The sequence below is a fragment of the Bufo gargarizans genome, chromosome 4, assembly GCF_014858855.1.
Source record: "Bufo gargarizans isolate SCDJY-AF-19 chromosome 4, ASM1485885v1, whole genome shotgun sequence".
NCBI classification, from domain to species: Eukaryota; Metazoa; Chordata; class Amphibia; order Anura; family Bufonidae; genus Bufo; species Bufo gargarizans.
The window spans coordinates 199,618,447-199,646,319 of NC_058083.1; the positions used below are offsets into that span (position 1 = coordinate 199,618,447).

The window sequence follows — 27,873 nt, forward strand, 5'->3', positions numbered from 1 at the left end:
TCACACCTGTCCCTGCTCCCAGCATACTTCTCCCTACTCCCATCACACCTGTCCCTGCTCCCAGTATACTGCTCCAGACTCCCATCACACCTTTCCCTGCTCCGAGTATACTGCTCTCTACTCCCATCACACCTGTCCCTGCTCCCAGCATACTGCTCCCTACACACCTGTCCCTGCTCCCAGCATACTGCTCCCTACTCCCATCACACCTGTCCCTGCTCCCAGCATACTGCTCCCTACTCCCATCACACCTGTCCCTGCTCCCTACTCCCATCATACCTGTCCCTGTTCCCAGTATACTGCTCCCTAATCCCATCACACCTGTCCCTGCTCCCAGCATACTGCTCCCTACTCCCATCACACCTGCCCCTGCTCCCAGCATACAGCTCCCTACTTCCATCACACCTGTCCCTGCTCCCAGCATACTGCTCCCTACTCCCATCACACCTGTCCCTGCATACTGCTCCCTACTCCCATCATACCTGTCCCTGCTCCTAGCATACTGCATCCTACTCCCATCACACCTGTCCCTGCTCCCAGCATACTGCTCCCTACTCCCATCACACCTGTCCATGCTCCCAGCATACTGCATCCTACTCCCATCACACCTGTCCCTGCTCCCAGCATATTGCATCCTACTCCCATCACACCTGTCCCTGCTCCCAGCATACTGCTCCCTACTCCTATCACACATGTCCTTGCTCCCAGCATACTGCTCCCTACTCCCATTACACCGGTCCCTGCTCCCAGCATACTGCTCCCTACTCCCATCACACCTGTCCCTGCTCCCAGCATACTGCTCCCTAACTCCCATCACACCTGTCCCTGCTCCCAGCATACTTCTCCCTTCTCCCATCACACCTGTCCCTACTCCCAGTATACTGCTCCCGACTCCCATCACACCTGTCCCTGCTCCCAGCATACTTCTCCCTACTCCCATCACACCTGTCCCTGCTCCCAGCATACTTCTCCCTACTCCCATCACACCTGTCCCTGCTCCCAGTATACTGCTCCAGACTCCCATCACACCTTTCCCTGCTCCGAGTATACTGCTCTCTACTCCCATCACACCTGTCCCTGCTCCCAGCATACTGCTCCCTACACACCTGTCCCTGCTCCCAGCATACTGTTCCCTACTCCCATCACACCTGTCCCTGCTCCCAGTATACTGCTCCCTACTCCCATCACACCTGTCCCTGCTCCCATCATACCTGTCCCTGTTCCCAGTATACTGCTCCCTAATCCCATCACACCTGTCCCTGCTCCCAGCATACTGCTCCCTACTCCCATCACACCTGCCCCTGCTCCCAGCATACTGCTCCCTACTTCCATCACACCTGTCCCTGCTCCCAGCATACTGCTCCCTACTCCCATCACACCTGTCCCTGCATACTGCTCCCTACTCCCATCATACCTGTCCCTGCTCCTAGCATACTGCATCCTACTCCCATCACACCTGTCCCTGCTCCCAGCATACTGCTCCCTACTCCCATCACACCTGTCCGTGCTCCCAGCATACTGCATCCTACTTCCATCACACCTGTCCTTGCTCCCAGTATACTGCTCCCGACTCCCATCACACCTGTCCCTGCTCCCTACTCCCATCACACCTGTCCCTGCTCCCAGCATACTGCATCCTACTTCCATCACACCTGTCCTTGCTCCCAGTATACTGCTCCCGACTCCCATCACACCTGTCCCTGCTCCCTACTCCCATTATACCTGTCCCTGCTCCCAGTATACTGCTCCCTACTCCCATCACACCTGTCCCTGCTCCCTACTCCCATTACACCTGCCCCTGCTCCCAGCATACTGCTCCCTACTCCCATCACACCTGTCCCTGCTCCCAGCATACTGCTCCCTACTCCCATCACACCTGTCCCTGCTCCCTGCATACTTCTCCCTACTCCCATCATACCTGTCCCTGATCCCAGCATACTGCTCCCTACTCCCATCACACCTGTCCCTGCTCCTAGCATACTGCATCCTACTCCCATCACACCTGTCCCTGCTCCCAGCATACTGCATCCTACTTCCATCACACCTGTCCTTGCCCCCAGTATACTGCTCCCGGCTCCCATCACACCTGTCCCTGCTCCCTACTCCCATCATACCTGTCCCTGCTCCCAGTATACTGCTCCCTACTCCCATCACACCTGTCTCTGCTCCCAGCATACTGCTCCCTACTCCCATTACACCTGCCCCTGCTCCCAGCATACTGCTCCCTACTCCCATCATACCTGTCCCTGATCCCAGCATACTGCATCCTACTCCCATCACACCTGTCCCTGCTCTCATCATACCTGTCCCTGCTCCCAGCATACTGCATCCTACTCCCATCACACCTGTCCCTGCTCCCAGCATACTGCATCCTACTCCCATCACACCTGTCCCTGCTCCCAGCATACTGCATCCTACTCCTATCACACCTGTCCCTGCTCCCTACTCCCATCACACCTGTCCCTGCTCCCAGCATACTGCTCCCGACTCCCATCACACCTGTCCCTGCTTCCAGCATACTGCTCCCTACTCCCATCACACCTGTCCCTGCTCCCAACATAATGCTCCCTACTCCCATCACACCTGTCCCTGCTCCCAACATACTGCTCCCTACTCCCATCACACCTGTCCCTACCCCCATTACACCAGTTCTACAAGTATGTTTAATGCAGTGTGGGAGTAAACCATAACATCATACAACACTTTGCAGATCTTGCCCATGGTTAGATTCAAACCCAGGACACCCATTCTCCCCGCCAAAAATGCTAACCACTGAGACACCATACAGCAGATATTCATTGGTGGACTTTCCAGAGGTCAGACAAGAAGCATAAATTGCAGATCTTAGTGAAATGCCATACATCCTAAATGTATGGAAGCCCTTACATGTCACGATCCCAGGGAAACTCGTTAGTTCAGTACCTGGATTAATTTGAGGTTCCAAGGAGGGTGATTTACCAGCCCAGATATCCTCACTTGGTTTGCAACAGCATTTTGAAGATTTGTGTATGAACTGCTCTGAACCTGAGTGCCTGGGAAAAGGTCATTGATCAGACTGTGGAAGAGGGGCTTATCTTCATCAACCTGAGAGAAAATATTAAGATATCAGGGATACAGAACAGCATTCAGAAGCAAACCACCCAGCAACGTCTACAAGTCCTACATGTCATATTCTAGGTTCTTCAAAGTAGCCACCTTTTGCTTTGATTACTGCTTTGCACACTCTTGGCATTCTCTTCATGAGCTTCAAGAGGTAGTCACCTGAAATGGTTTTCACTTCACAGGTGTGCCCTGTCAGGTTTAATAAGTGGGATTTCTTGCCTTATAAATGGGGTTGGGACCATCAGTTGCGTTGTGGAGAAGGCAGGTGGATACACAGCTGATAGTCCTACTAAATAGACTGTTAGAATTTGTATTATGGCAAGAAAAAAGCAGCTAAGTAAATAAAAACGAGTGGCCATCATTACTTTAAGAAATGAAGGTCAGTCAGTCCGAAAAATTGGGAAAACTTTGAAAGTGTCCCCAAGTGCAGTCACAAAAACCATCAAGCGCTACAAAGAAACTGGCTCACATGCGGACCGCCCCAGGAAAGGAAGACCAAGAGCCACCTCTGCTGCGGAGAATAAGTTCATCCGAGTCACCAGCCTCAGAAATCGCAGGTTAACAGCAGCTCAGATTAGAGACCAGGTCAATGCCACACAGAGGTCTAGCAGCAGACACATCTCTAGAACAACTGTTAAGAGGAGACTGTGTGAATCAGGCCTTCATGGTAGAATATCTGCTAGGAAACCACTGCTAAGGACAGGCAACAAGCAGAAGAGACTTGTTTGGGCTAAAGAACACAAGGAATGGACATTAGACCAGTGGAAATCTGTGCTTTGGTCTGATGAGTCCAAATTTGAGATCTTTGGTTCCAACCACCGTGTCTTTGTGCGACGCAGAAAAGGTGAACGGATGGAGTCTACATGCCTGGTTCCCACCGTGAAGCATGGAGGAGGAGGTGTGATGGTGTGGGGGTGCTTTGCTGGTGACACTGTTGGGGATTTATTCAAAGTTGAAGGCATACTGAACCAGCATGGCGACCACAGCATCTTGCAGCGGCATGCTATTCCATCCGGTTTGCGTTTGGTTGGACCATCATTTATTTTTCAACAGGACAATGACCCCAAACACACCTCCAGGCTGTGTAAGGGCTATTTGACCATGAAGGAGAGTGATGGGGTGCTGCACCAGATGACCTGGCCTCCACAGTCACCGGACCTGAACCCAATCGAGATGGTTTGGGGTGAGCTGGACCGCAGAGTGAAGGCAAAAGGGCCAACAAGTGCTAAGCATCTCTGGGAACTCCTTCAAGACTGTTGGAAGACCATTTCAGGTGACTACCTCTTGAAGCTCATCAAGAGAATGCCAAAAGTGTGCAAAGCAGTAATCAAAGCAAAAGGTGGCTACTTTGAAGAACCTAGAATATGACATATTTTCAGTTGTTTCACACTTTTTTGTTATGTATATAATTCCACATGTGTTAATTCATAGTTTTGATGCCTTCAGTGTGAATCTGCAATTTTCATAGTCATGAAAATAAAGAAAACTCTTTGAATGAGAAGGTGTGTCCAAACTTTTGGTCTGTACTGTATATATATATAGTTACTGAGTATTAATCTAAAATGGTAAGAGCATAAGTATATAGATTTGTGACATTAGATGAAGGTTATTTTTTTAAATCAATGGTGTTTCAGGGCATTTGCATTTTTTTTGCAATGGCGCTTCTTGCTGCTAGGATAATAGGCGAAAATATAGTTATGGTTTGTTTAGGGACTGGGTGTTTAGGAAGGAAACAAAGGGAAAACTCCGGTGCGACTGGAACATTAATATTGAGTACATTGTTTATTATCTTGAATACTGTAGTCCAAAATTTAAGGATTTTAAGAGATGACCACCATAGATGGAAGCAAGATTTGTGGGCTCTGCAGTTATTCCAGCATAAGTCTGGGTAGTTGGGGTTGATATGATTTATGATTTTACATGAAATTTCCCAATGACGTACTCCTCTAGATACTTTGCTAGTCCAATTATAGGCGATGAGCCAATCTTACATGAGGTTCCTAAATCAGATTCCCATCGCAATAAGTTTATGGTTTTCGAATCGTCTCTGGAAAGATCTGAATAGAATTCGCTAATACCTTTGACATTTGGTTTTTGAGCCAAGAGATAAAGAAAGGCAAATCTAGGAAAAATGGGTTTGTTAATTGGTGTTTGAGAAAGCAAATGATTTCGGGTGGTTAGATAAGTGAATAAATGTCATATATTAGAATTATTGGTATCAAAAAGGTCTTTGATCCGTTTAATACCATTAAGTTCCCAGTTAGAGAGGTCAATATCAGGGAAGAGTGATTTGATCTATTTAAATGGTAATTGGCATAGGTTTGTTTTCTCCAAATTTGGAATTTGATTGGCAGTGAGTCTGTCATCACAGTTTTTACCTTTCTAACCCTTCACCTTAGCTTTCTAGCAGCATTACAGTTGATAAAAACGTTACCTTTATAAGCAATTGTGGACAAGTGCCCAGGGGCGGCTTCAACCTCTTAGGTGCCCAGGCAGCTCTGCTTCATCGTCGCTTCCCCCCGCCCAATCTTTCCCTCTGCCCGCCCATTATTTCCATCTGCCCGCATGCACATTAATTACTGTGATGCCGTACCAGGAATGGACATCGCAGTGCGCATGCCCTGGCTGACGGACTCAGTGCGCAGGCGCGGGATCTCGGCGAGAGAAGTAAGAAGATAGCCGGGCAGAGGGAAACTCCACAATTGCTTATAAAGGTAACGTTTTTATCAACTGTAATGCTGCTAGAAAGCTATGGGAAGGGTTAAAAAGGTGAAACTGTGATGACAGACTCCCTTTAATAAAGTTTTATTAGACCTTTTGTTATGTGAGGAGGGTGGTTTTAATATAATAATTGTATCTGAACCTATTATATTTTCTTTAGTGTGAACCTAGTTTTTTTTAATGGGATTTGAGTGATGTGAGTTTGATCTAGTAGAGCTGCTCTGTAATATTTTTTAAGATCAAGAATGCCTATTCCGCCTTATTTTGTATGTTTAGTCATAATTCTAGCTTTAATTCTGGGTTTACAGCCTATCCAGATAAATTTTGAAAAATCCTTCTGTAATTTTCTAAGGAGAGTATTTTGAATTGGGATTTGATTAGTTCTAAATAAATATTATATAGTAGGAAGTATGAACATTTTTATTAATGCTATCCTCCCTGCCCAGGATAATTGGATTTTCTCATAAGAAAGTAATTTTTGTGGTATTGAGTTTAGACGGGGTTTGTAGTTCTCTTTATATAGTGCTGGATATTTCATTTTGTTATTGTTCCATTGGTATGGGAATTCACTGGCTATATTTAGTTGGGTTTTAGGCGGGAAACCTATATTAAGTATATTGGATTTATTGGTTTATTTTGTAGTAGGAAATATTGCCAAAGTTGGAAAGCAACCTGTTTAGTGTTTAGCGAAGTTTTAGGTTTCGTCAGTATTAGTATAATGTTACCTGCATGAAGCATTACTTTGTGTTCTTTTTTTCTACTGTATGAGACACATTCATTCCTGATCTGAGTGTGTCAAATGTTGTCATTACTTGGAGGGGAACTATCTCTCCTTAATCGGCATAAGGAGACTTATAGGCCATACATGCTCCTCTGGAATTTTGGGAAGAAGGAGTTCAAATCAGCTCTTAGCAAGCTCTACCTCTAATGTTACCAGATGTAAGGCAGCTATCCTAAGTCATCTTATAAACTTGCTAAGAATTTGAATTCCTTGTTCTTCAAAGGTTGTCAAGAACTTGTATTCCCAGAATCTCTTGTCCTTCTGAGGTTTGAAATTCCCTTTTAATATCAACACTTTCATATCTGAGACCTCCATGATACAACTGACCTACTAAATAAGTTTCAAATAGGTCCTGTGGCGAAAAAACCCTTGCCACAGGGTTTTGGAGGGGCCTGTTTGCCAGCCTCTTGCCTCAGGACTATGGCCCATCCATATACTAACTTTGAAGGAGAAGACAGACCGTCCGCACAGCCTAAATCTGTTTTGGTCAGGAAAGGCATGCTTACGGTCGGCCAAATGTGACTTCCATGGAATTCAGGAACCCCTGCTCGGAGCTGGGTTATTTTTGGATATGTTGTTTACCCAGATCAGAGCTATCCATGGATGTATAAATTATGGGGATATGTGGGGTTTTGAGGTGGTTTCTGTGTTTTGGGGAAAAATGTGTGTTTTCTGCCTGTGAGTGATTAAGTTAGCCCATTATGTTTGGTAATTGTATCACAGGCAGAGCCCATTGTGTTTTGGTAATTGTATTTTGTTGATTGCATCAAAGACAATACCTATTCCGTTATTGAGTGCGTCACAGGCAATGCCATTGTGTTTGTTGAATGTATAGTTTTTGTGTTTAAACTGTAAAACTATAAAGGATTGGCTGCTATGTTATGTCCTCAGTTCCCAACTAGGTCCACAGGGGTGGTACCCTTGTTGGAAAATGTGTATATAAGTCAATGCTTGTGTGTTCAATAAAGAGTTCCTGTTTTACTCTTCATCATGTTGAGGCTGGTGTTTGGGTAACTGATCGACATGGGGATTGCTATACGCTGAAGATTTGCTATACTCCCCTGGCTATAACTACTAGCTCTTGTAAGAGCTGTTCCTGTTTACTGTGGTGGTTACGGTGTAGAGCGGAGTGCTTGGAGTCCTCGGGAAGCACTAGGAGCATCCATCAATGGATGTACCCGGTCGGGGTGCCAGGAGATCCGTTACAGGTCCCCTACCAGAGGGAACTATTCTGGCTACAATGGATGTAGAATTTTTATATTCCAATATTTCACACCAGGATGGATTAAAAGCCTGCAATTTATTTTTATAAAGGATAAAGGAATTGGCACTGAATCTGTGGTGGAACTTACAAAATTCATCCTCACCCATAATCACTTTTCATTTGGAGAAAGCATATACCTACAGAAGACTGGTACAGCAATGGGTAGCAAAATGGCACCATAATATGCAAATTTGTTCATGGCCAAGCTTGAAAGTGACTTCCTGTCCTCCTGCCCCATCAAGCCTTTGGCCTATTACCATTACATTGATGATCATCTGGACAGGATCTGAACAACTAAAAACATTCCATGAACGCTTCAGTCAGATTCATCCCACCTTCAATTTAACTCTCAACTACTCCTTTACTGAAATAAACTTTTTGGACACCATCATCAAAGTACAGAACAATAAAATAGAGACAATTCTTTACTAAAAACCAACTGGCTGCACAACATACTTCAGATGGGACAGTTTCCACCCCAAACACATAAAAAAATCCATCATCTACAGTCAAGCTATCAGATACAACCACATATGTTCAAACTCTACAGAGGGGGATGAAAACCTTGGAAACCCCTCAAAAAGACATTTCTAAGTCAGGGATTCCCTCCAACCACAGAGGAAAACCACATTGCCAGAGCCACCAGATAACCAAAGAGTAATATCCTACAATACAAAACAAGAAAATAATCAGGTATCTCTAGTAGTCACCTAAAACCCAAATCTGTAAATTCTAAGGAAGGTTGCTCGGAGACTACATCCAATACTACAAAAAGATGACTATTTTAATTCCATATTTCCAGACCCCCCCCCCCCCCTGTGCCGTAGACAGCCCCCTAATCTGAAAAACATCATTGTCAGAAGCTCACTGTCCTCTCCAACAACAAGAGGAACATTCCCCAGCAAACAGACCAAATGTAAGACCTGTCCATATATAATGACCACTGGCAAGGTACAGGTCCCCAATACACATCAGAACTACAAGATCCCAGGTACGTTCACCTGCACCACGCTAGATGTGGTCTATTTGATCGTATATACCAAATGTCCTACTGGGGGCAGGTGAAAATAGTCGGTCAAACTGGTCAAAAACTGAGAACAACAATGAACTCTCATCGCCACACAATAAAAGAAGAAAGGAAAGATTTGTCTGTACGGAAACACTTTTGCAGCCATGACCACAACATCACAGACATGAAAGTATTTATATTAAAGGCTATGGACACCTTTGGGGCATTTTTTTATTATTGCATTGTACTCATTTTGAGCAAATTATTTTTTTAAAAAATAGGTCGTAATTAAAAATATGGCGTTCTTTTTTGTACAGAGCCGACATGCTCTAGTAGCACCCTTTGGATTTTCTGTCTTTTCTGTCAGAGCAGGAGCTGAAGGGCTCCTTATCTCTGCTCTACGACATTATAAACACTCATTATAGCTCAATTATTATCTTACTAATAAAAATGTGGCTTTAATAAGTGTTTATGACCTCTTAGTCGTTTACAGATAAGGTTTATTAGATGACTTCACAAAGTGAATGTACCAGTCATACAGCTAGAAAACCAGTTACCCCCCCCCCCCCTTTGTGACAGAACAGCTCAATATTTTTAATAAAGGCCAATTGAAAAAATAAATTTTAGCCAAAAATGAGTAACATTCAATCATAAAAAACATTGCCGTCGAAGGTGTACATTGCCAAAGGGAATTTCAAACCTCAGAAGGACAAGAGAGTCTAAAAATAAAAGCTCATGATAACCTTTGACACACTCAGATCAGGAATGAATGTGTCTCATGGATTTATGTCCTTCTACATCTTTTGAGGAATGTGGCCCTCAGACCATTTGGATTCATTGCATTCATGCACTGAATATCTATTAGAGGAGAATAGAACTTTCACACTTCTTATCTATAATCCTTATGTATATTTGCTCCAACAATTTACTGCTACAACTGTTTGTTTCCTCCTCCACTCCTATTGATCTTACATCACTTTTCTCATCTACCTCATTATTGCTATGTATAAATATGGGAACCTTCAGATACTGTCTTAAAATATGCCTGAGGAAGAGGCCCAAGTAGCATCAAAAGTATTATTATTATTTCACTATGATTTATTCACTTTTCTTCTATAAGCAGGAGGACACCTACCAACATGGAAAGGTTCATATCTTGCAATCCTCTCATCACGATATTGGATTCACTCTCATTTGGTTTTGCTCTTTTCTCTTCCCCCAGCGTTCTTAAAACCGATAGGATGTTTCTCAAGCCAAAGTCATAATGACCCTAAGGATTATATATTTTAAAGTGAATCAATCTGCAGGAGGTTAACACATCCCACTGATTCCAACACACTATAAGGATATATCCACATTTCACGTGTCAGACTGCACAGAAAACAAGCAGCAAAAACATTTATTATTTAACATTTTTCAATGAAAACACAAACAATGGAGCCACAACAGCTCCATTACGCATATAAAAAACAAGATAATAAAAAATGTTACCACAAATTACTGTTGTTCTTTGGTGCATTTTCCCCAACAGTAATTGTGGCGTTTCAAAAGTCAGCTATATACAATCACGCACCTGTGTAGAGCAACCTCTATACGCACGGGAGTGACTTGTTGAATTTGACTTTCTCCACTTACAGCTTACGCATCAGACACCCAGGCGTTAATCAAGTAGCCTTTTAATCCGGAGATTGTATTACAAGATGTTGCAGGGTAATCCAGATGGTAAAAGAATTATGCCAACAATAACTCCTAACTCAGAAGATGAATGCTGCTACTCAAAAGCTAAGCACACTATGAGCAAGGCATCACTGGGAAAACAGGGAGTGGCTAGGCTAAACTAACTAGAAGCCTGAAAACGGGGGGGGGGGGGGGGGGGGGGGAGCATACCAATACACGATGCAAGATACTGGAACAGAACAGTAATTAAGCAGTAACTAGACTGTGTCAGTGCATAGTTACAACTTAATATACTTCATTCACCGGATCCATTATTTTTTCTGCATAAATTATGTCCAAAGATCACCTATTGTAGCCCCTAAACTTGTCATCCACTGCATGTTGCCACCTGAATTTTGTCTCCATCTCCAAGGACTCTGTAGACTATTTTTTAACTAGTGTGGGCGGCTCCAGCCTTGAGCGGTCGTGCCCCGCTGCGGTCACATGGTATCGCACAGGGCAAGGGCTTTTTTTAATGTTTTTACACTGCCAGACGGATGCTTTCGCCCAGCACTGTATTCGGTGATGTAACCGGCTCTGATGGGCAGGCTTTAGCGTTTTACAGTCTAGGGCAGCATTAAAGCCTGCCCATTAGTGCCGGTGATGTCACTGGGCTCACTGCTAGGTGGAAGCATCCGCCTAGCAGTGCCTATGGAGAGCCCGGTACATCACCAGATCTCCTTAAAAAGCCTTTGCCCTGAGCGATTCAGCGCAGGTCAAAGGAGAGCATTGGAGCATGAAATGCTCTGATGCTCATATTAGGGGAGCTGCCTGGGTGAAAATAGGGATATGTCCGGGTTCAGCTCTGAACCCAGGCAACCTATTTAGGCAAGCACGTCTCTTCATATATAAATGCAGCATTCATGCAATCAATCAGCAACAGAAAGAATTGCTGAATGTCATGTCAGGTTACGACATCCTGCAGCCGACCATGAATTTGCACATATAGACAAGGAGATTTAAGCGCAAATCATGCAAGAATGTACTTCATGTAAGTTAGGCTTCATGCAAACAACTGTATCTGTATTTCACACTGGACCAAAAAAAAATTTTTTTCCGCACACTCTCCTCCTTAACATTTGTGGAATGGTCACACAGATCTGAAAAAATATGGCCCCATAGAAATGTATGTGTCTTTGTGCGATCCGCAAGAAATGCAAGCACACAATTAAAATATATGGTTGTGTGCATAAGCCCTTAAGGAGGTAGGCAGATCCCACCATGACTTTTGCCATATTGCTGGACACTGCATGTATTAATGATGCAGAAGAGACCAAGGCTTAACTAATAGGGAACAGACTGTATGCCAGAGCAGCCATCACACACTATGTGCATGCAATTACTATTCCAAATAAATGGCAGTCATGAGGAAGCATGGGTGGATACAGGGGCATCTGCCAATGTTATTAGTCAAGCTGTTTATAATCAACTTCAGAACAAGCTTACTTTGCAAAATTCCAACCTGAAGCTTTTTTCTAATGGTTCAGCTACCGCCTTACTCTTGTGTGTCAAATATCGATTAGAACAAGCAACTTCAGAGACGTCCATCGCTGACACAGTGCATGCAGTGGAGTGCTCCGCAGACACCTCTCTGCTACTTCAGTGCAGTACCTTTGAGTCTTGTGACACTGGTAAGAAGTGTAAGCAATTCATCTGTCTAAAACATCGTGCAGAATTATCCTCACCTTACCTTGGAAAGCCAATAGACTTTCCAGTAAAGTTGCACATTGATCAGTTAATACGTCTCTCAATTCAGCCACAGAGGTGCATCCCTTTCGATGTCCTAAAGCTTGGGGAGCAACTCCCTGGGTCTCACCACAGCAGCCTGGTAAAATCTGATTCTGTGTGGATATGTGTGGATATGAGACATGCCAATCTGGCTATTCAGAGGGTAAAGCACACCCAACTGACTACTGGTGAAATTCTCACAAAACTAGTGCTAAAATATTTTCTAAAATTGATGTAAAATCTGGTTTTCATGAGCTTGATTTACATCCTGACTCCAGGCATATTACAGCTTTTATCACTCAGGTGGGACAGTGAAGATTCAACAGGCTGAACTATGGCGCTTCAACTGCTGCAGAAATATTTCAGAATGTAATCAGACAGGTTCTGTCAGTAATGCCGGGCGCCTTGAATGTCGGCCATAACACCCTTATATTTGACACCACCCAAGAGGAACAAGACCTACAACCCAACTGTAAATCCATAAAAATGTGATTTTATCCAAAAGTAATTAATCTTTTTTAGCAATTTTTTTTCTGAAAACAGCATCTCAGCAGAAAATAGATGCTACAATCTCCTATGCAAGCAAGGCAGAGGCGTTATTCACAAACTAAGAGGGAAGCTCTTGCTGTTGTGTGGGGCACAGTAACACTGAACTGAATGTACAATGTACGGCACCGCACTTGGAGAGCCGCGAGATGCTGGCTGTGCTCACCAGATCTCCTATGAGCGCACATCTCCCTGAAACTGCTGATCAGTGGGGATGCCGGGACTCAGACCCCCACCGATCTGATAGTAATGACCTATCCTAAGGATAAATCATCATTATTCATTCACTGTGTCTGATTCAGATCTACTCCTGTGTGACAACTGCCTTGTAATATCTCAGCAACTTCAGAACAGAGTGCTTGATCTGGCTCATGAGCAAGGCCGTACACAGGCCTCACAAGCAAAACATACAGGTAAATCCAACAAGTTATCTCCTATACACAGGATAGGGGATAACTATCCAATCGGTGGGGTCCCATACCCTGTGGAGCCCCCTGAAATGGATGGAGCGGCTGGTCGGAAAAGCACGCCACTGCTCCATTCATTTCTATAGAATCACTGGAGACAGCCAAGCAGTGTACTCGTAAAGGGGCATTATTTTGTGCTGGGGGCACATAAGAAGCACCATATTGTGTTTGGGGGGGCACACGTAAATGGTCATATTAGCATTGTGATTGGGTAGTGCTTAGTAGTGTTGAGCGCGAATATTCGAATTACGAATATTTATCTCAAATATCGCAACTTTGAGAATTTGCAAATATTTTGAATATAGTGCTATATATTCGCTATATCAAATATTCGTCATTTTTTAACATCTGAAAACATGATTCCTCCCTGCTTCTTGCTTGTGGGCCAATAAGTCATTGGCCCACAAGCATCTTAAAGGGAACCTGTCACCAGTTTTATGGTGTCCTAACTAAGGGCAACATAAATAAGTGACTGATTCTCTAAGCAAAATGCTGGGTCACTTTCTTTAATTGACCCAGTCAATCTACCAACATCTTGTATTGAAAAGCTCCAGCTGATAATGAGGAGTCCTGAATATTCATGAGCTCCTGACTCTCCCCGCCCACCGGCTGTTGAATGACAGTTTTTTTCCATAGGAATCAGCAGCAGGTGGGCAGGGGAGTGGCTAAAGCTCTGAATTAAATATACGCTGGACTCAATGACATCACGCTGGACTCAAATCAGCTCATTAGCATGCGGCATGCAGCATCTTTGTATGTATATTATGAGGTAACCATCTGTCACACCAGTAAGTGAATACATCTAAGGTACTTTTTAGCAGTTAATGATTGTAGATAATTAGTTAGATTATAATCAAATATCCACATGACAGGTTCCCTTTAAGCAGGGAGGAATCATGACTTTAAACGGGAAAAATGACATATATATTTGTTTTTTAGAATATTCCCTGACAAGCGTCCCCGTCACCATCGGAATGCTTGGGGGTTAGAATATACCATCGGATCTGAGTTTTCACGATCTCAGTGAGATCGTGAAAACTCAGATCCGATGGTACATTCTAACCCCCAGGCGTTCCCATGGTGACGGGGACGCTTGTCGGGGAGGAGTATGCCGAAGTGGAACAACTGTACTGATTGAAAAAAAAAAAGACGAATATTCTAAAAAACAAATATATTTGTTTTTTAGAATATTCGTAATATTCTAAAACAAGAATATATAGCATCATAGCGAATATTGGAAAAAACGAATGTAGAGCAATTTAGCTAATATAGTGCTATAATCTTCTTTGTCTCATCTGAAGTCCAGATTGGAAAAAAATGACAACTATAAAAATAAAGATAATAGCACTATATTGGCTAAATTGTTCTACATTAGTTTTTTTTCTCAAATTTTCGCTATATATTCTTGTTTTAGAATATTACGAATATTCTAAAAAACTAATATACCGTATAGCACTATATCAAATATATTAGTTTTTTAGAATATTCGTCTTTTTTTTCCATCTGAAGTCATGATTCCTCCCTGCTTAAGTTACTTCAGCAGGGAGGAATCATGACTTCAGATGGAAAAAAAAGACAAATATTCTAAAAAAACAAATATATAGCACTAAATTCTATAGTGCTATATATTCGTTTTTGACCCACACCTGTATTGATTGCGTAATGTTTGCATATTACACGATTATTACCTTGCTGATTTTTGGAGTAAAAAAAAAACGTGATAGTCAGATTTGAGCCAACCAGAGGGGAGGGTGAATCCTTTGTCTGTGGAGGAAAGGGTTAAAGGTGCCTCTTTACTCCTCTGTTTTGTGTGTGTCAGTCTGAAATACTGCTAATTGAAATGGGTCAGTCCCAGTATTATGAAGAAGGAGAAAATACAGCCCCTAGCTAGTAGCGAGGGAAGAGGGAGATTATAGGATGTGATATTAAGAATTGAAAGTTAAATTGTGAAAAAGAATGTTAGAGAAGTGTGGCCCCGGACAGAGGTCGCCCGGCTGGCAACAGGGATGAAGATCTGTAAGAATCTGTGAAGTTAGAGCTTACAGACTGTGGGCATCAGAACTCCTGTGATGTTGAGGGGGGGTTCTAATGAGTGAGAAAACAGAGCAGTGTCAGGATGTTAATTGATGGCATTAGCAAGAAAGAAAGTGCCCCAGTCTCTGCAATCAGAAAGGCGCTTGTGTTAAATGTTCCGAAATGAACTGGTTAAGTTTTGTTGCCCTAATGATATAAAATGGTCAGTTAATGGATAAGTGTATTGAAGGAAAAGAGAAGTTGGTTGAAGGATAATAATAGGCTGGGGCATACTGAGTTATGGTTTAAAGTGTTCATGAAAGTAACTGAGAGAAATTGAAAGTTGGAGAAATGTGTAGCATTTCTTATTACAAGATGGAGGATTTTGAATCCTATAGAGAACAAAGAAGTTGCCATGTGGCATCCCTTCCCCCACCACATCTGCTGTAAATTCCAAAATGTGACTTGTAGTTCCACAAGAACTTTTCCTATTTTCTCTTTGGGATGTGCTCTTACTGAAACCCCCCTGAGGAATTCAACTCCCCTCCATATGGGGATTGGGGGCTTGCACCCATTCTAAGTCCTTATTCAGATATGAGTAAAAGTTTGAGGAATATTTAGGACGGTTGAGCGTCCTGTGATGGATTGCTTTACTTCCCCTGCCTGAACATTCCTGAGATAAGAGACGCAAGGCAAGGGAATCATGCAGAGTAAGTGATGTTATATGTGTAATATTATTATAGAAGTAAAATAAAAATTGTTTAATAATCTTCTTTCTTCTTTCCCAAGCAGGGTACTGTGGGAATCCAGCTTTTAACAAAATGACTGTATGATTATAACATGTATATTGTCTTGCAGCGACAGACCATCAGCAATTCTGGGTGTGGTGTGGCTATCTGTTTCCAGGAAAGCTGTGTTTGTCCGTGCTGCAAGTTTTGGGATGAAAACAGTGTGGCTGGATTGGAAGACATTAATGATTCAGTGGAATGTGAATGGGTGTGGCTTTGAGTTGTAGTTGAGGCGAATATGTGTGAAGACTGATTATGAGCTGTTTGTGAAAATGAGTACATGAAAACATGAAAATATGAATGCGTATAGAGTACGGTATTTGTTTTTTTAAATAATATGCGCATTGACGATTTTATTTTATTTTTCTTGGAAGTTTTTGGTTTTTATTGGTGCCAACAGCATTGATCAAGCTGTACATTTTTTTTGAAGTCAATGAAAAGTTCCATATGGGCCCTTTGGGTGTTCATGTCTATATTGTCAGATCTGTTTGTTTCAATGTTTGAAGTTACGTGTTACATGTTAAGTGTTGTGCTAAACATCAGAGCTCTGTTCTAATGGACAGCTGGCAGATTACTGACGGACAAAAGGAGGACCACAGCGTCCGACTGAAGGGGGTGGACTTAGATGACTCAGAGCAGAGGGAGGAGGATAGGGGTGGACGTTACAGACAACGACAGCCCTTGTGCCCATCTCCTAGTTACAAGACACTCCCATGGAAGATAAGAAGTCCTGTTTTGTTTTCCAGTCTATTAATTCTGCGATAGGAAAAGTTGGATACTTCTGTAAGCCAAAATTCAGAGTAACATCAAGCGGCATTGGGTGGTTCAGTGGTGCCAACCATAGGTAGTGTTCCTTTGGCATTGCTTCAGCCCTGATGTCAAACGCCTCATTGAAGTGAGGAAAAAGTAAGTCTGCCACCCTATGATGGGCCTGCAGAGTCTGTGGGACCCAGATCCCAGAAGAGAGAGTGTTGTGCTGTGTTTGGTACTCCTCGTCCACACCACACGAGAGGATTGTATTCTGTGTTGACCATGCCCGGATCACTGTCCGTCCCCACAGACACCCATGTTTTTTTGTCATAAGGAGAATACAAAGACAGGTAAGGGGGGGGGGGGGGGGAGTTAGATCAAGATTAGGAAACAGGAAATCCAGTATCGGCTCTACTTTTAAACATTTTTAGCAGATTCAGTCTGGCCCACCAATGATATCCCTCACTCTGGGTGATAAAGAAGTAGTCCCGTTTTTGATTGATACTGGAGCAGCCAAGACAGTTGTGCACAGCAAACATGGCCTCCCCGATTTACTCTCCAAGGACACCAGCCTTTGGGTAGAAGTGGATGGAAAAGTAGTACTCTCCCTTTTTTTTTCAACAGAAACCATCCATATTAGATTTGCCCCTAACCAAGATGCGCTTGCCCGTTTGCTGGTCAGTGGTAACGCCCCTTGTTGCCTCCTAGGTGCAGATTTGTTTGCAAAAGTACATGCTGGTATCTCACATCAGGAGGACGGCACTGTGAAGCTTACAGGTGCTCCCAACGACCAGGAACTTTGTTTGTTGGCCATTAGTGATAAAATTCCCTGGTCCATGTTTGTATCAGTACTCCCAGAAGCTGAGAAAAGCAAAACCACTCACCATTGGATGGTACATGACCTACATGACGTTAATGAAGCCACAGTTTCTAACACCCACATTGTGCCCAATACACACACACCTTGTCGGCTCAGGTTCCCATTACCCCTACTCACTCCACTGTGATTGATTTGTCCTTTAGTCCCTACCGCCTCACAGATGAGGTGGTAGATGCTTTTTATGCCTAGAACTGGCAATTTTGTGTTCCCCCACACTGAGCCTATCAGATTATTACATTTAGATTGTATTGTTATGAAGTGAGTGGCCATGACTCAGCAGTCCTCACCCAACTGCATGGCCAGCAATAACGCCCCATAGCATATTATTCAGTCAGACTTGATCCCATGGCCAGAGGTGCCCCTTTCTGCATCAGAGCTGTAGTAGTTGTACTAGCTATGCTTGATGAAAGCTCTGAGATAGTTCTGAACCACAAAGTGATGGTGATATTACATCTATCCTCATGAACGTACAATCCAAATGATTGTTTTGTTGCCCATTATTTGAGAATGCAGTGTTCCATTTTGTTGCCTGACAATGTTGCTCTCCAAAGGTGTAATACTTTGGACCCAGCCACCCTGTTGCCTCTGGATCAAGGGAGGAGGGAAGAGTTAGGGCACCGCACTTTAAACTTTTCTTCCAGATTCAAAGGTAGTGCAGATTGTTTGCAGATGATGTCACAAGAGGTAGTGGGATTAGGTAAATCAGCCATTAGGTAATCTAGATCATGTGCTCTTTGTGGATGGATCGAGGTATGGCCAGGATGGCAGGTACTACACAGGTTGGGCAGTGGTGATTAAACGTGAACTACCACACATGTCTGCTCAAGAAGTGGAGCTAAAAGACTCTGAAGATGGCTTGCAGATATGCAGATGGAAAAACAGCCAACATTTACACTGATTCCAGGTGTGCTTTGGGATAGCCCATGACTATGGGCCCATATGGAAAGCCAGAGACTCCTTGATCGCTTCAGGTAAACCCTAAACCCATTGAAAATGGGGAAGCAGTGAGGTCTCTGATGGAAGCCCTCTTGTCACTAACATGAGGGGTGATGATAGCAACGAAAGGCCACTGTAAACCGATGCAGAGGAGGCAAAGGGGAAAGCCACGGCAGATCAGGCGGCAAAAATGGCTGCCAAAGTACCTAAGCAGACCCCTGTCCTAGGTGGCCACAGTTCAGGTCCCTGAAATAACTCCTCCTGTCTCCCGAAAGTTCTTAAGACCTTACAGAACCAGATGGGGAAGGAGAAAAGGGACTGGTGGATGGAAAAGGGGGGACTACAAATAAGAAGGGAAACTTTACCTTCCCAGGTCCCTCTACTCCACGATGGCACAGGCAACCCATGGAGTGATGCACCAGACAAAAACTGCTATGTGTGATTTAGTACGTAGCATATGGTACGCCCCAGGGTTCAGCACTGTAACAGTCAGACATACCCAGAACAACGTGGGCAAGGTGGTTAAGGTACCCAAGAAACACGTCTTGCTTTTTGTATCCGTTTCAACGTTTGCAGACTACCTTCAACTACCCAAGGTGGGCATGTATGAGTATGTATTGATATGTGATGACTTGTTTTCAGGATGGCCAAAACCGTACCCAAAGAAGTAAAGAAGATTATGGCCGAAGTTGTGTGCAAGTATGGGGTACCTTAGATCATTGAAAGTGACACAGGTGTTCACTTCACAGGTGAAGTGATGCAGGAGATGATGAAGGTTTTGGGTGTAGGACAGGCCTTACATGCTTCGTACCATCCACAAAGCAGCAGTAGAGTAGGGAAAAGGAACTGAACGGGGCACTAAGTAAAAGATTCAAAGCCTTCTTAATAGAGTGCCTGCTGGTAGCCCTCTTTTAGTAAGGTATACGCCTAACCGTGAGACAGGCCTTTGTTCCTATAAGGTCCTTTTTGGGTCAGCCCCTAGGATAGGATTTTATTTCCCACAGCAGCTTCAGATGCAACATGGTTGTCTGACAGATTATGTGATCAGTTTTGTACAAGCATTTGACTAAAGTACATTTTCGAGTTTTTGCTTCACTTCCAGGTTTTGATAAAGTACCAGGAACCCACGCACTTGTGTCTGGAGATTGGGTGGTAATAAAAGACACGTTAGAAAAGTCCTAAAACCATGGTTTGATGGTCCATTCCGGATGTTGTTGACCAAATGCACAGTGAAGCTCAAAGACAAGGATAATTGGATTGATTTCAAGGAAGTGTGGAGACTCGTTTTCCCTTGTGTGACTGTTGATCATGACTCAAAAGAATATGGAAAATTGTGTGAAAACTTCGGTCCAGTCAAATCAGAAGCACTGATGACCTCCTGTTCCCCCCATATAATGTCAACGCCAGTTAGGGAAAGATCATCTGACTTCCCCGTGCTCAAATCCAGTGTCACGGGAGGCTGTTCACTAGGAATGGCTTGTCGTGGAAGCTGGTGAAGAGGAGGCGGAGCATTGGGACAGATGTTTAGGTTTAGGGAGAGAATGAAATTCAAGGGGGGACTGTTAAAGATGTGTGAATTTTATTCTATATTTTGTATCTCTAGGACTGTAATGAGTTAACTTTTTCTACTTCCAAGTGCCCACCCACCCCCTCTTTGTTTCAAGACTGGAGGAGAGAGGGGGGGGGGGCAAAGGGCTGTGCTGTGAAAGGTGTCTGTTTTCTCATCCTTGTACAGGCGTCCCAACAAGGGAGCTATATAGAGAGTCATATAGACTGTGAAGGAGTGCATAAGCCAATTATATGGCTCGATGATATGTATATATTATTCACTGCCTATAGAGAAGCACCTCTTTGAAGTGTCACATATGACGTAGGCAGTATTCTTGTTAGAATAAACTCCATTACAAAATGGTGATGGTAACCAGATGTTTACATTAGTTCACATTCCAAAGTAGGACCCAGTGCGCAGAAGCCAGGGTGCTATCTCCTCTCTCTTATCTCTTTTTCCTTTTTGACCAATGAAACAATGCTTCAGCCTCAGAGAGGACTGCCCTCTTCTGAAGATGTATATACCGCTTACCCCATGTAATAAAGTTAGAGATTGCTTTGACCAACTTCTGTGTCAGCGTCTAGTCTCTCAGCCACGCGTGGATATTAACCCCTGGGGGGGGGTACATTGATTTGGAACACCAGAGTGCATCTTAAATGCCCTAATTTAGGGCGGTTTCATCAGTACCCCAATGTCATTCCTCTAAAACACCAATAAACTGGATGACAGAGATCATGAGCTCATATACCTGCTCTGATAGCTGCTCTTCACAGAGTTTATACAGGACATAAAACTTCCGAGACAAGGACACGTTGTACAGGAAGCCAGCGCTGGCCAGCTTTACTCTCATAATCATCTGAAAGAGCAGAAATATAGTACATCAATAAAAAGCTACTGTATCTTCTAGAAATGTAGAACCAGTACCAGGTGAATCATAGTTCATAGTGAAGACTCTTCATAGCTATGGACACAGGGTCATTAGTTATTAACACACAGTTCAATAATTTTCATCAGGTTGTGCTTTTAATCTATAGCTTTCCCTTTTCCTGTAGAAAAGTTTGGAAAAATATGAAAATATATTAACAAAAAACAGATGGAAAAGAAAACACACTGTCAGTTGTATACATAAAAGAATGGGTGGGTTTGACAACCAGAAGAGAAGGACCTGTGCTTGTTTAACCTTCTTTACTCTTTCCACGATTGTTGGGCAAATTCTCCACCCGTCTTCTCAAACGCAGTTCCTCTGTAGATGGGAGTCCTGGATTGGTTCTTGTAACCTAGGACTAGGCCCTTCTCTCCAAGGTCGTCCCTTATAATAGCCGTATGGTCTGCACTGATGATTGTGCACCATTGCCTATCACTCAGGAAAATCATGACTTTCCTGTGCATGTTGAGGTTCAGCTCCCATTACAATTAGTATGGACCAGTTGGTAATGCATCTTATTTGCTTAGCAGGGTATGGACCAGGATGGGTATGGGATGTGTATAAAGAGCTAACATTTGTCCCTAGCTTCCCATGGTAGGAGCATATACTTATATTTTCATCGCCCCCAATGACACAAACAAAAACCAAGCCCTACATTAGGATTTTATCTTGGAGATGCTCAAAGATATCACCTGTTTGTCAGGTACCATCATAGAAACCATTCTAAACTGTATCTTCAAGTTCTCCGGGAGATCCTGGAAGTCGGCGTGTTTGGGACTCTGGTGGAAACAAACAAACATGAAGTTCACAATCATCCCAATAATTCCACAAAATAACAATGTGGATATGTGCAAGGCAACAACAACTTTACCATTGTAAGAAATATTCCAAATTCTGGATTTAGGTCAACTATTTCCCCATCACTGAACGTAAACTGTTTTCTCCTTATTTTTTGGGCAGATAGCACAATATAAATTTGCTGTGAAGCCACTGAAAGCACCGGGAGCTCTATACGGCTGAATTCATCAAAGCAGCCCCAGGACCCTGACCGAGCAAGACCTACATACAGAGCAGAGAAATACAAAGAACATATCTGCAGTTAATGAACGGTAATTGTAAAACATTCAGAAAAATATAAAATCCTCTCCAACTGTAGTGTATCAGTATTTTGTAATGAGGAATATCAGGAGGACTCATTCATCTGGATTTGTAAAAAAAGATAAGAATGAAATCAGTCTTAATAAAAGTTGAATGTTTACAGGAATAATACAGTAAAGTTCATATATTGTCCATGTCAATGTCCTGAAGGTATCATGTTGTCAGAGACCCCTGTCAGGCCTCTATATGTGACAGTCTTGTGTTCTTACAGCAGCAACAACAGAGAAACCCCTCATATAAGTCCCTGTCAGTCATAAATAACAAAGATGCAAGCGTGTCCCACACATGTATGTGCTTCTGCTTTTTCATATATGGAAACCTTAAAATATAGGCCATGATGTACCCATACAGAACTTCCACCCTTTTGTATTAATATAGATAATGTTAGTGTGACGTGAACCTTTTACATGCCAATAATTTTAATGCACTAATTCATATGACAGTCTGAAAAGCACAATAATATAAATATATTTTGAGAGGATACTTGGCGATATTTAAATTTAAAGTGTAAAAGTTTAATAGAAAGAAGGCATTATATAAGATGTGGTTACATGTGTCGGGCATATTTATATCTGCACATTAAGGTCTAACAATATTAGAACCAAAATGGAGATTCACATTACCTTTAAGAGGCCAAACTCTCTGTTGGAATAAGCCAGAGGAATTCGTGATGGTCACTGGCCTACAATGTATGTTGTTTTTAAAGTTATTGCCAACAGATGTGATATCTTAGAGAATGTGATGGGTCTCACATAAACTGTCTCAACTACTGGGGTCAAGAGAGGTTATTGTTTAAAACACTGGTTTCTCTAAACATGTCTGTCTGAGGAACAATGGGTGTTTCATGGCTAAACCATGATCTAATAAGAGACGTCCATAAAACACATCTGGTGTGGAATAGATATATATATAAATATATTGTAGGAGAGTCCCCGGAATAATAATGGACGGACGATACGTGCCACCAGAGGTCCTGGCCTCGGTGGAGTAAGAACCGGATCATTGCGGTTACAGCGGCGAATGCTGCTGGCGCAGCGCGTCCGGGCCGGTTCTTACTGTTCCCCACGGCCAGCCCAGGTTTTTGGTGGAGCTGGGCCTTTAAGAACCCAGCCTGCTGATGATGGGGGTGGGGTGTGTCTTGCTGTGCTGGAGATTTCCACAGAGAGAGTGAGTGCTGGTGAAGGAGAGTCTGGGCGCAGCACACATTGAAGGATAGCCCTGGGACCTGTGGTGCTACGAGCCGAAGGGGCTCTGGCCTGAGGGAGACAAAGGCAGATAGCCTAGAAGCCTGCAGAACTGCTGTGGTCTGTCCAAAACAAGGTGACTCAAACCTGCTGTTTATTTTCTATGGAAGGACTTTTGTTCTATGCACTATGTGGATATGCACCTGTGTGGTCTGCACATTGCCTGTTATGCCTTTGGTGTGAATAAAGTCACGGTGTATCACAAAGACTGTCTGTGATTGCCTCAATACTGCCGCCGCTACCGTAGCCTACCACGAGCACATCCCCACAATATATATATATATATATATATATATATATTCCTGTGTGCATTTATTTAGCGTTTGAACTTGTTAATGATTCATATGTACTATGCAATATTGATGTATTATAACCAAGTATTATTAATGTATATGTATCAATGAGGATATATTCTATAGAAGCATATAAGCTGATTTTCTACTAAGAGGATTTTGTTTTAGAGAAGAACTTCGTTATCTTAGATGGCAATTAATCAGTCATTTGGATGGCTAAGATACACAAGCCAGAAGAAAACTTTCTAAAAACCATTCTGCTCTTATCTGCCCCATAAATTCAAGGATTAGGGAAACTTCTAATACCGCCAGTCAGTCTGAGCAAAGTGTCAGAAATAGTCCCTCCTAATTGATTTAGGGTGGACAAGGTCAAAGTTTAAGAGGTATAATAAAGCCATATATATATGTTAATTCTTAAAATTGCTATATGATACAACAGTGCCATCAAGTGGTAGATGGGCGGAAGTTTTTCAGGAATGCCAATAAAATGACATCATCCCCATGATTACCATACGTCACACCCACCTTATCTAATTGGAAATCCCTAATCCAAGAGGGGATGGGCATAGATAAGGATAAGGATATCTGATCCAGTTTTGGGGAAAAGAGGGATCACTTGAGACAAAGAGGACTTGAGAAAACATCACTTGGGAGTTCTTTAGATTCATCAGCATCACTTCACACACCAGGAACATACCACAGGACGGGATAGATCTGAATCTTGGAAAGCTGGGTCCCTTCTAAAAGCTCTTCATCCCAAAGCAAGGGGTAATGTATAATCTATTTTATCGCTCCAATTGGCATATAGTTGAGACCCCATTATTAGTGGGTCGATAGTGTTAAAACAATAATTTTATGGGAAATTTTAATGAACGTGCACATCATTAGAATTCCTGTAATATTGCTATCAGAGTGGAATCTCTGATCGGATTTTATCATCCATAGTTAGATCAACGGGCGTATTTATAAGGTGTCTCTTACTGCCATATTCTCTGATTGAGCATAAGGGATTTTCCACAGATTCATTTCTATTGTTTTTCTTTTTTTTTTGTTGTTGCATTATAATATTTTGATTACTAGTATATTAATCGGTAATAATTTGATAAAAGGAAAAAGTAGTATTGTATTGTACTTAAGTCAGCCTGTAAACGGTGGAGCACCATCTTATGGTCAATTTTGATATTATCTTTGTATTCATTTGTATGCCATTTTTACTGCTTGTATTGATAATAAATTATATTTTGTATAATTAATTGCACCCTGTTTCATTAGCTGCACAAATTAACTTTAGATCTCATCAATAAAATAACTGGCGTTTATATGTCCGCCAATTAAATTTTTCATTTTTCATATTTCATAAAAATATGAAATCATAATTTTTATGATTTCATATCTTATATGAAATAAATACCCGACACATGAAACTGGAAAACTTCTTTAACCCCTTCTTATAAATAGGCATACCACTGCGTACTAACTGTGGGGCTCTTAGGATATGGAGGTAGGTGCATTTGATGGCACAGGAGCTGTGTATGTACCTTCAGCAGTATGTGCCCAGGGTATACTATAAAGCCCACATCCTGATACAACAACCAGGGCTGAAGTTACAAATTGTCGTCATACAGACAGAATTCTGGTGTAAACCAGGAGCAGGATTTATTATATGTCAATCTGTGCTCCTGAATTGTAAATCTAATATTAAGTCTGGGATTCGTATTCTTGTACAGTGCAGAGGTTCCATAGTTTTAGTAAATCTGACTCTACCGTATATGTTTTAAAACCATCCGTACACAGTGGGTAAAGTCTGACAGACTTCTGTTACCTTTAACTATTCGTCCAAGCGCCCTGCAGTCCATCTGGGGAGAACAGTTAAAGATTACCACGTATTTCCCCAAAGCTTTTCCCATATCCTTTACGGTTTCCGTCTTTCCAGCAGCAGCAGGACCAGCGGCAGCTCCTCCCATGTTCAGTCCTATAGCCTGAGCCAGAGCAATGTAACACCTGCAGGCAGCAGAATTATAGGAAAGTTGGGGTAAATTCACACTAACGTGCGTCCTATCTACTTTACAGGCTTCCTGTCACATTTCTGTTCTTTGTGCAAACGATGAAAGTATCTCATCAACTCTATAACTTACAGAATGTATACTTCTGCTTATTACAGTGGATCTCTCAAGGTACAGATGTAGCAACCATTCATTTGACACAATGCAGTAAATGCCTAGTAGCAGTAAACTTGACTTGTTCAAAGGTTTGTGTTGTGTTAGGGTGCTGTTGTGCATAGCGGGTGCAACATGGCCATCCCATAGCCACAACGCGGCCTGGAGGCGCTGGTCCGTGGTGCTTCCCGATGAAAGAAGTGCCCTGTCATTGCTGTTTGCTAATGGCCATGTGGCTCACCTAAAAACACGCATCCATTAACAAACATCAAGGGGTTAACTCTTCTTTTAAAGAGAGTTTTTTAAAATCTCTAGAGAAAGGTAGACACTGGAGGATGCCGTGCTATATTATACCTCGACGCAGCCAAAGCTTTTGATAGTGTAGAATGGGCATATTTGTGGGAAGTGATGAGAGTTATGGCATTTGGCTATGGTTTTATGTCATGGGTTAAATTACTATATAACGTACCTCGCCAATAGCTAGGATCAGAGAAAATGGGGGGCTATCAACACAATTTACATTGCACAGAGGAACGAGACAGGGTTGCCCGTTGTCCCTCCCTGCTGTTCGCTATTGCCATTGAGCCCTTGGCCTGTCTTTTGCGCTCCTCACCTGCTTCGAAAGGATTTCCAATGGGGTCTTGGGAAGTGTAAGAAGGTACCTGGAATCATTGTGGATGGAAGGTGCGTGTCACCGAGGTTCCTGGCCTCGATGAAGTAAGAGCCGGTATTTTATGTGTCAGCAGCAGCTATTGCTAATTGACACCGTGAGATTTAGCATGGCTGTCATAGCTGATCTGGGACGGCTCTTAGTGTGAGTAGTCAAAGTGCTGGGTGGGTGACTACTCCCCATGTTCGAGGCCGGGTTTTGCCAGGCATATAAAACAGCCAGCACTGCCAGGTGTGGTGGATTTACCTCCCTCTGACAGTGGAGCTCAGGAGTCTGTGTGCTGTGAACTGAGGGCTGTGCTGGGATTTGAGGTCTGAGCTGGGCCGCCTATGGACTTGATGAGGCAGAACGGCTAACAGGGTGTGAATTAACACCCAGGAGAAAAGGTGACTTTTATTGTTTATGGACTTTCGTTGTAGTGTGAACAAACACCAAGACACCTGCGTTGCTGCGTTTTGTGATACACCAATGTGTGACTAAACACTGCTGTTTGATTCAAGAACTCTGTACAGGGTGGGCCATTTATATGGATACACCTTAATAAAATGGGAATGGTTGGTAATATTAACTTCCTGTTTGTGGCACATTAGTATATGTGAGGGGGGAAACTTTTCAAGATGGGTGGTGACCATGGCGGCCATTTTAAAGTCGGCCATTTTGAATCCAACTTTTGTTTTTTCAATAGGAAGAGGGTCATGTGACACATCAAACTTATTGGGAATTTCACAAGAAATGGTGTGCTTGGTTTTAACGTAACTTTATTCTTTCATGAGTTATTTACAAGTTTCTGACCCCTTATAAAATGTGTTCAATGTGCTGCCCATTGTGTTGGATTCTCAATGCAACCCTCTTCTCCCACTCTTCACATACTGATAGCAACACCGCAGGAGAAATGCTAGCACAGGCTTTCAGTATCCGTAGTTTCAGGTGCTGCACAATCTCGTATCTTCACAGCATAGACAATTGCCTTCAGATGACCCCAAAGATAAAAGTCTAAGGGGGTCAGATCGGGAGACCTTGGGGGCCATTCAACTGGCCCACGACGTCACCAGACATCAACACAATTTCTATCCGCTCCGCACGTGTTAACCTCGGTGACATGTCAATGGCTGTAAACAAAGAGAAACTTGTAAATAACTCATGAAAGAATAAAGTTACATTAAAACCAAGCACACCA

At 42.9% G+C, this 27,873-nt stretch overlaps 1 protein-coding gene across 1 annotated transcript in view; it reads right to left on the bottom strand.

Annotated features, from left to right (window-relative positions):
- DNAH8 (dynein axonemal heavy chain 8) overlaps positions 1-27,873 on the bottom strand; it is a 478,630-nt gene that overhangs the window by 169,555 nt on the left and 281,202 nt on the right. The window contains exons 44-49 of the mRNA XM_044291082.1: positions 25,693-25,871; positions 22,047-22,234; positions 21,868-21,954; positions 20,999-21,106; positions 10,013-10,147; positions 2,923-3,084 (exon numbers count right to left, since the gene is read on the bottom strand). Coding sequence (XP_044147017.1) covers positions 2,923-3,084; positions 10,013-10,147; positions 20,999-21,106; positions 21,868-21,954; positions 22,047-22,234; positions 25,693-25,871 — 859 coding nt within the window. The remainder of the gene's footprint in view (positions 1-2,922; positions 3,085-10,012; positions 10,148-20,998; positions 21,107-21,867; positions 21,955-22,046; positions 22,235-25,692; positions 25,872-27,873) is intronic.